Source organism: Myxine glutinosa, chromosome 5, assembly GCF_964187855.1.
Source record: "Myxine glutinosa chromosome 5, kmMyxGlut1.1, whole genome shotgun sequence".
Lineage (NCBI taxonomy): Eukaryota > Metazoa > Chordata > Myxini > Myxiniformes > Myxinidae > Myxine > Myxine glutinosa.
Window position 1 is genome coordinate 189106618 of NC_136265.1, and position 9260 is coordinate 189115877.

The 9260-nt window shown below is 40.4% G+C and overlaps 1 protein-coding gene across 1 annotated transcript; it reads right to left on the reverse strand.

Annotated features, from left to right (window-relative positions):
• Nucleotides 1–6580: 6580 nt before the first annotated feature.
• On the reverse strand, nucleotides 6581–8178 carry LOC137426591 (uncharacterized). The gene is made up of 2 exons (XM_078779277.1): nucleotides 7688–8178; nucleotides 6581–7296 (listed from the first exon to the last, which is right to left on the reverse strand). The coding sequence occupies exons 1-2, from the start codon at nucleotides 8123–8125 to the stop codon at nucleotides 6820–6822; spliced, it is 915 nt and encodes a 304-aa protein (XP_078635403.1). The 5' UTR covers nucleotides 8126–8178; the 3' UTR covers nucleotides 6581–6819.
• Nucleotides 8179–9260: the final 1082 nt, after the last annotated feature.

Sequence of the window (9260 nt, forward strand, 5' to 3'; positions counted from 1 at the left end):
GGATAATAAATGGGTGGTACCACTACTTGGTGCACAACAGACCAATTCTCACTGGTTGGAGCACAGGTGTGTCTCCACTTTCTCATTAACATATCAGATTTTGTCGGGAATTTCATACATTTGGCTTTGTTACCATGCAGCCCTTGAGCATTCTGGGAAATGAACAAAGCTGGGCAGCACCGACCCCTTGCCTGTAATAACATAGCCTGTTGTTGAAGTTACGCAAGGCTCCGACCTTGAGCAAAGCTGCGTGGACGAGAAGATAGCTTTTCCCTTTCTAAACAGCCCCCAATTGTTATGCCTTCCCTCTTACCTTCAAAGTATCCTTTCATTATTTTCTGCACAGTACAGTCACGTGAAAAAGTAAGTACACCCCATGTAAAGTTTTGACTTTTTCAACAAATTTCAACATACAGCTATTTGATCTTCATTTCAACAACATTAAGAGATAAAGGTGATATAATATAACAAATATCATGAAACATTTACATTTTGTAGTCCATTGTATAATTTAAATAAACATAAATGCAAATTTCGCATGTGGAAAAAGTAAGTACACCCTTGGCTCTAATAGGTGGTATTTCCCTCTTTGGCAGAAACAACCTCAAATAGGCCTTTCTTATAACTGTCTACCAGTCTCTGACATCAACTGGGAGAAATTTTTGCCCACTCCTCCATGCAGAATTCTTTCAGCTGTGCGATGTTTGAGGGGTTTCTTGCATGCACAGCTCGTTTCAAATCCCCCCACAACATCTCGATGGGATTTAGATCCGGGCTTTGACTTGGCCATTCAGAACCCTCCATTTCTTTCTTTTCAATCATTCCTTGGTGGATTTACTGGCATGTTTAGGATCATTGTCATGTTGCAAGGTCCACCTTCGGGTGAGCTTCAACTTTCCGACAGATGGCCTCACATTATCCTCAAGCACCCTCTGGTACATTGAAGAATTCATAGTGGATTATATGATGGTGAGATGCCCAGGCCCTGATGCAGCAAAGCTGCCACAAACCATAATATTTCCACCACCATGCTTTACAGTTGGTATCAGGTACTTGTGGTCAAATGCTGTCTTTGGTTTTCGCCAAACATGTCTTCTGGTACTGTGGCCAAATAGCTCTACCTTTGACTGATCTGTCCAGAGCACATTGTTCCAGAGGTGCTGGTCTTTGCCGAGGTGTTCATTGGCAAACGTTAGTCTTGCCATGATGCTCTTTCTGGACAGCAAAGGTTTCCTCCTGGCACACCTCCCATGTAGATAAAATTTGTGCAGCCTCTTTCTAATGGTAGACTCGCGCACTTTGACATCAACCGTGGCAAGAGCTACTTGTAGGTCCCGTGATGACATTCTGGGGTTCTTAGAGACTTCTTTCAGCATCTTGCGGTCTGCTCTCGGGCTGAACTTGCTGGGGCGGCCTGACCTGAACAAGTTGGCAGTTGTTTAGAATCTTCTCCACTTGTCAATGATCTTCCGGACAGTCGAATGATTGATTTCAAATTGCTTGGAGATCTTTTTAAATCCCATCCCAGACTCGTAGGCATCTATAACCTTCTTTCTGTAGGCCTCAGAGAGCTCTTTTGATCTAGGCATGGTGACGCCACACACTTCAACAACAAAGAGCAAACCAAACTAAATGTCTGAGGTTTAAATAAGACAGGTTCCTCCAAGATCCTCTCTGACGATGTTCTAATCATTTGCACCTGAGCTGGTGCACCTGATTCTAATTTTAGGTATTTGAAGTAGTGATAAATGTCGGGGTGTACTTACTTTTTCCACATGAGAAATTTGCATTTATGTTTCGTGCGCAGGCACGATCATCGACAATTTATTTAAATTATGGCCTACAAAATGGACTATAAAATGTAAATGTTTCATGATATTTGTTATGTTATATCACCTTTATCTATCAATATTGTTGAAATGAAGATCAAATAGCTGTATGTTGAAATATGTTGAAAAAGTCAAAACTTTACATGGGGTGTACTTACTTTTTCACATGACTGTATATAAACCCTGGCCTGCTGTGTCTCAATTGAGAAGCTGGGCCATTACTTGCTTACACGGCAGCTTTCCCATGTACATGTTTCCCCTCCCTTTAATAAATTCACCTGTAACTGTCTGAATTTGGTCAAATAATCATCCCTGGGGGTGTGCTGGGAGGTAAATCCTCAACGATTTCACTTTGTAACATTCCGGGACCTCATTAGCTTCCAACTCAGACACAGCCATTTGTCTTAGATCTCTTGGTACAGGATCTGCCTGCTGATCCCTTAACTCGTGAAGAACAATTCAATACGGGTATCCAAGAAACCTCATTCCCTATCTCATCATCACTATTTAAATCAATGAAAAATGTCTCCGCCAACCACACATCAGAATTTGATACATTTTCCAACTCTATGTCAGTCTGCTTCACTTTCTGTGTCTGTGATCTCTTCACTACACAAGCAGAGAAAATACAGGGGAACTCCTCTGGCAAATCCTCAGTTTTTTGCTTAACTATAGGATGTATTGAAACCACTGGGGAAACACAAACCCAATTCCCAGCCAAATAATTTCCCAATAGTAAACTAACGCTTTCTATGAGTCTATGGGGAGAGTGGGGACTATCCCTACCGTCACTGGTCCTGTGACCAAATCAGACTTCAACTTCACCCTATATAAGGGGACCGGGACATAATTACCTGCAATGCCTTGGATAATGCACTCGCTTTCACCAAACTACTCAAAGTCAATGGTAGGATATTAGACAGCATCAACGACTGGGCTGCCCCAGTATCCCTCAGAATAACTATGGACTTAGCTGGCCCGTCCCAGGACACTTGGCCCTTTGACACAAAGGTTTTATAACTGTCCAGTGCAGGGCTCGTGAGGTCAACATTATCTCCAGCCTTAACTGACAGAGCACGATCATTGAAGCTGTCCACTTTGGTTTTAACCAATGTGATAGGTCTGGCGGAGTCTCCCTGCTTCTCCTCCCTTTGCAATCTCCAACAATTAGACTTCATAAGTCACCTCTGGTTACAGTAACTAGGACGTGCCCGTACGTGGGTGCCCGTACGTGCGTGCAAAAAAACATGCGTGCAAACAACAACAACAAAAAAAAAAACTTTGAAACCACGTGGCAGTAACGACCACAGAAGCCCCCCCCTCTATTTACATGAAATGGTTTGGTCCATTCGCAACGACCACAGAACCCCCCCCCCCCCTCTATTTACATGAAATGGTTTGGTCCAAAGCGAACGGCTTGCGGAGTTTGGTAAAGAAATCGCCATAGCTCGGTAACTACTTGTCCGATTAATATGAAACCTTGAAAAGGCACATCCTCGGGTCCCCAGCAATATACCTGGCAAGTTTCAAGTATATCGGACCCGTGGTTGTCGAGAAACAGCGGTCACAGACAAACGACAAACACACAGACATACACACAGACATACACACAGACATACAGAGATTACTGGAATTATAGATAGATAACATGTTAGGGCTTTTCTCCTGCGTAATGCCTAATTCGACCAATCAAACTATCTACCCGGAGACGTCTGCACCGACAGAACCTTTTGGTCTTTCCACTCCTCCTCCGACCGGTCCTCACTAACTGCCTTGATATACCATGTTGTACCATAACCAGGAAGACCAATGCTTTTCTTGCGGGTAAGCTCATAATCATCTGCACTAACTGCAGCTCTTTTCAACTCACCAACCTTATGATCAGTAAGGTGTGTCCTAATGTCCCAGGGGATACTGTTCTTAAGTTCTTCCATCAATATAACCTCCCTTAAATTAACATAGTTGCTATACACTTGCAGAGAACGATACCACCGATCAAAAATCATTTCCTTCTCCCTCGCAAATTCAACAAAAGTCTGCCTAGCCTGTCTTTTTAAGGTTCAGAATTTCTGTATGTAGGCTTCCGTAACTTGCTCATAGGCTGACAACACAGCCCTTTTCACCGTCTCATAGTCTTCAGACTGTTCCTCTGACAGGGATGAATACACTTCCTGTGCTCTCCCTACAAACACACTTTGTAGTAGCAGGGTCCCGTATCGTACTGGCCAATGAAGATGTCTGGCTATCGTCTCAAAAAACAGGAAAAATATCTCCACTTCCTCATCCTCATTGGGAACAAGCCTCATGTTCTTAGCCACGTCAAAATCTGAACTCCAACCCAAACCGTCGGTAACAGGTCTGGTCTGTCGTTCCAAGTGAATTTACAGTTATAATTTTATAAACTCAAACTCTCTTTCCTTTCCTTCTTTTTCTCTTTCAAAATCGCTTTGCTTTTCTTTGTCTTCAAACTTTAATCTGAGCTGTCTTTCTTTTATCCAGGCTAGTTCCACTGCTTCACTCCTAGTCTTTCCCAACGGTTCTAAACCCTTGTGACTGACAATAACCGAAACAATCTCAGACTCTCTCATAATGGATGTCACACTAACCCCAATATGATCAGATACAGCTCCGAACTCTACCTTACATAACAGTTCTACATCTTGTACTGATAGCTCCTTTTTATCCACAAATTCCTTCACATCAAATCCTGTGGTGATTGTGAAGAAGAAGACGAAATGTTGGCGTTGCTCGCTAGGGGCTCGAGGCTATTTCAAATCCAGAAGCAAACACAAAATTACCAATGGAAAAATATCTGTGTTTGGAGGTCCAAAAAAGGGCCTGAAATAACTCCTGGGGAGAGTAGTAATGGGGGCGACAGGCCCCCGATGTGACAAAAAAGACACATCAACTTCCCACAGGTAAAATCGTGTGCCCACGGTGGCATGTTGCGTGGGCCCAAAGCGCCGAACGTTGGGCACGACTACGACATGACACGACACAACAACAGGGGACAGACAGACACACAGGGTAAACAACACAACACAACACTTCCTTTCACACTTTGCGTCCATGTCGCGGCCATTTTGGTCCACTTTGCGTCCGATTTGCGTCCATTTCTTCTTTTTAAATATCGTGTCGGGAAGGCAAGGTGTGGGGCGTTAACACATGGTAACACATGGCTCCGGCAACGGGAAGGTACTCGGTGAAAAAAGAGAGAAAAAAAGAAATAAACAGAGAAAAAAAGGAAAAAATACAAAAAAAGAAACAAAAAAAGGAAAAAGGGGGGAAAAGGGAAAAAAGAAAGGGAAAAAAGGAAAAATGAAAGGAAAAAAGGAAACAAGAAAGGAACGAACTTTGGATGGGTATATATTTATGTATGTAGCATGTGATGCAATAAAGAATAAAATGCCTTTGCCTGTGTTGTGTGGTGTGGTATTGTGTGTTGGTCCCTTCATGATTATACATTAATTATGGCATGAAGTGCTGTTTTTTGTGCGGGATCAGAAAAATCGCTATGCTTCCATCATGTATGCATGTATGTATGTATGTATGTATGTATGTATGTATGTATGTATGTGTCACTGAAAAACATTTCTTTTTTAAAAACTTGTAATCTCAAAAACATTCATTTCAACAATGAATGATAGTAGTAACTCACACTCAACTCAATCACTTGAATCTGCATGGTAATGGCATGGATATGGATGGCTACCTTTGTTTCATCATTAAAGCCAAATCATGCATGCAATAAAATGATGTGTGAGTAAACTATACGTTAGTGATGCAAACAGAAATTAAATTATGAGGCCCTTTTTTTTATCCCCTTCAATTCAATCAAGGATACGTTCTTTAACGACACCACAAGCATCTGCTACTGCTTCTGCTTCTGCTTCTGCTCAGCTAGAAATGTCATGTCATTTGCGCACTCTTCACTTATGTCTAAAAATAATATTATTGTGATTAAAGAAATGTTTAAAATATACATATATATTTCAACGTCCATAGACAAGCAAACTCCAAATGAACAAAACTTGTTGTTTATTAAACAAAAAAACAACAACAAACAAACACCATGTACGTATGCATGAATACATATATGCAACAAAATGTTTATATTTTTTAAGAAAAAAAAATAACAAATTGCAATAAAGAAAACGTCTTTCCATTGACATTCTTTTCAGCAGCAAAGAAAAACCAGAAATTTCCTTTTTTTATTCACACAGTCATGTCATGTCATGTCATGTCTTCAATGATCCACACGCTTGCTCCACTCGACCCACTTGGACGTCAACCTCAACTTCAGATGTTGCCCATGCATTTGCAAAAAAAAAAAACGGGGACACAGACATTGTAACTTGGGGACATTTTAAAATATAACCACAACTAAAATATACCAGTTGCATCATAATAATGGGTTGTTTGTAGTAGCAGTTTTTAGAGAAGTATACAAAAGTTTTGTATGACGTATGACGTATGACGTTGTTGTGTTTGACAAATCCTGGAATGATGTGATAACTTACTTGGGATAAACATGGAAGAAATTATGTAATAATGTCACATTTGCCGCCATTATGTTTTCCCATTCTCCGGTAAAGTGGGGCAGGGATAAATAAGATACAAGTCCAAGGACTTGCAAAATAAATGCACAAAATACTTCAAATTTTCTCTCATGCTTGCTTCAATGAGGGACTATTATGTATGTATGTATGTATGTATGTATATATGTATGTATATATGTATGTATGTGCTATTCAACAATGTTAACGTTTCATGTTGTGGGAAACAATTTGTGGCACACTAACTAAACTAAACTAAACTAAATTAAACTAAACTACACTTACTTATAGTGACAATCGTGTAATTCAAGTTAAATGAACAAAAACAAAATTTACCAAGCTGCTCTTTCTTTCTTTCTTTCTTTCTTTCTTGAAAAAGGGGTTGTGTTGTGTTGTGTGTGACACGACACGTCAGGTCACATTACATTGTGTGTTTATTCACATTCACAGCAAAAAATGGGTTGCTCTGTTGTCATGCATGGGTCATGGATGTGCACGTACCTCGTTGTCGTGGTTGGCCTTGGAAAAAAAAAAATCAAGGTGATATGCGATTGCTCAAAATTGTCTTCGTCACCTAGTGCAACAACAGGAGGTGGCGCAACATATATTGCTTCCCCGATGTCTTGTTGACTTTCACAAAGGTCCTCTGTGTCATCAACTCCGCTAACTTGAGGATTTGGCAAGGCATTTCTTGGTGGAAGCATTATCGGCGCATCGGCCAATCGACGCTCTGGCTTGACTCGGGACAAATGGAAAACTCTGGAAACAGCGACCATCTGTTCACTACTTTTTGAAGGTTTGCTCCATCCAGCAATTATCCATTTGATGGCAGCACTTGCATAGTGATGTAGGACTAAACGTACATGACTGCGAAGGTCGACTTCATCCCAGACGGACACATATTCTCCAGTCTGCAAAAGGAGAACACGATTTGTTTGACATGCGTGTTGCGTGTTGCAACGATCACTACTTTCATTGTCGTTCTTTATCAAGGACCATAATATCACAGTAGTTGTGTAGTGTAGTGTAGTGTAGTGTTATACTTTAGTGAGTTTACTTACACAAGTATTACATTACATTGCATTACTTACTGCACATGTTGGTGGCCCCTCATTACAATTACAATTACAATATTACACTGACACTGACAGTAAATCATTTGCTTCACCGAGATAAAAACGGCCTTATGTAGTTACAAGAACATTTCCAACAACCAATCAACCAAGCAGTTTTTAATAAAAGAAGAAAAAATTAATTCTGAAGGGCCAATGTTGTTGAACGTTGTTGTAAATAAAGTCTTACCGTGAGGTATGCTGGGTGCAAAAAGTAAGTCCCCAGATCTCGCGATAAATACTTCACGGCAGAGATGCTTAACTGCCGAGACAATATCCTGCTACTAAAGACAGACATAGCAGTCGTCATTCCTCCATCCAGCGAAAAGCAACTTTTTGTGTTGGAATGTACGCCATCACACGCTGCATTGCCACATCCGAGCTCGATGCTTTCATGACCCAGGATAATGTCATCCACAACCGAGTACAACGAACTCATTTTGCCATCCACGACACGAGCCGGAGAATAATTTACAATTTTTATGCCTCGGCAATCAGGTGTGATGGGGAGAAATGGACAATCCGTTTCAACCAATGGAATGCCGTACAATTCAGAGTCAAAGTGAACCGGTTCATTTACCAGGACAAATGTCCCGATCCAACGTTGGGTTTGCTTTCGGAAAAGCATTGCTGTCCTTGGGCGTTTTACTTTTGATGTAAAACAGTGAGCCGTCACGGATTTCTCTGCAACAACAATGGAAATGCGAATGTATAGTCGGCTTTACGACGGCTTGAGCTACAGAAAATTGCTACCGATGTGCACAGCACAGCACAGCACAGCACAGCACATACTTTTCACATGAAACGATGTCAAATCAATCAATCAATCAATGAATTTTTCATTTCCTAAAGATGACAGACATGGCAAGGTGCAAGCAATACAATACAATACAATAGGTTACAAGACCATTTATTTAAACATTCTGTCAAATAAACAACACACTCACTACATATTTGTTAAACACCATACATACACAAACAAATGATACACACCTGAGGAGTTTAGATGCATGAATAACATCTCCACTTTTCTAATTTTGCCGACTGTAGATGTCGGCATTCTTGTTGGTGTGCCAACCTTGATGTGAAGAAGCTGCAAGTCATAAACATTGGAAAAATATAATTACTTAGTTAGTTAGTTAGTTGATCCACGTAATATTATATTATATATTATTTGGATGGATCGATATAGAATCATAGATGGGGTGTTAATTTGTTGTGAACATTAAAACTTCATTACTAATAAAAGTAGCTTTCAAAAATGCATAATAATTAATGATTTCCTTGAATGTTGCAAAAAAAAAAGAAAAACCGTTTGCTTTGCAATTGCAATGATAAATGGCGTGACGACGACGTCAAATAATGCATTATTTATTACTTACTATATAATGTTGACATGCCAAGTAATATGGCACTGTTAATTGTAATCCCGTTTAAAATACAAAAGGAAAAGTAAGTGTATAATTATGTAGTGTAAGTAGAACACTTCACTTCACCTCACTTCACTTCACCTACCTGGGCTATCATATGTGTAGAATTTTGACACTTGACGTGCCGCAATCGGGTAAGCGAAATCATGCTGGTGCCTGGATGCATGGCGCCGCCTCCAAGTTTTCTCTTTCAAACATTTCATGATGATGTGTGACATCTGTAAAATCATTCATTAATTATTAGGTCAATGTGCACAGTCATTACAAATGACATAAGGAACAAAGGAGCAAAGGACAGTGTACAGGTACACGTACACGTACACACAGTCAGTT

What these genes read in the sequence shown, in the direction of transcription:
- LOC137426591 (XM_078779277.1), bottom strand. Translation starts at nt 8,125, where the DNA reads ATGCTTTTCCGAAAGCAAACCCAACGTTGGATCGGGACATTTGTCCTG. An exon ending in TGCACCCAGCATACCTCACG is followed by an intron (nt 7,297 to 7,687) that starts GTAAGACTTTAT and finishes CTCCTTTTGCAG; the next exon opens with ACTGGAGAATATGTGTCCGT.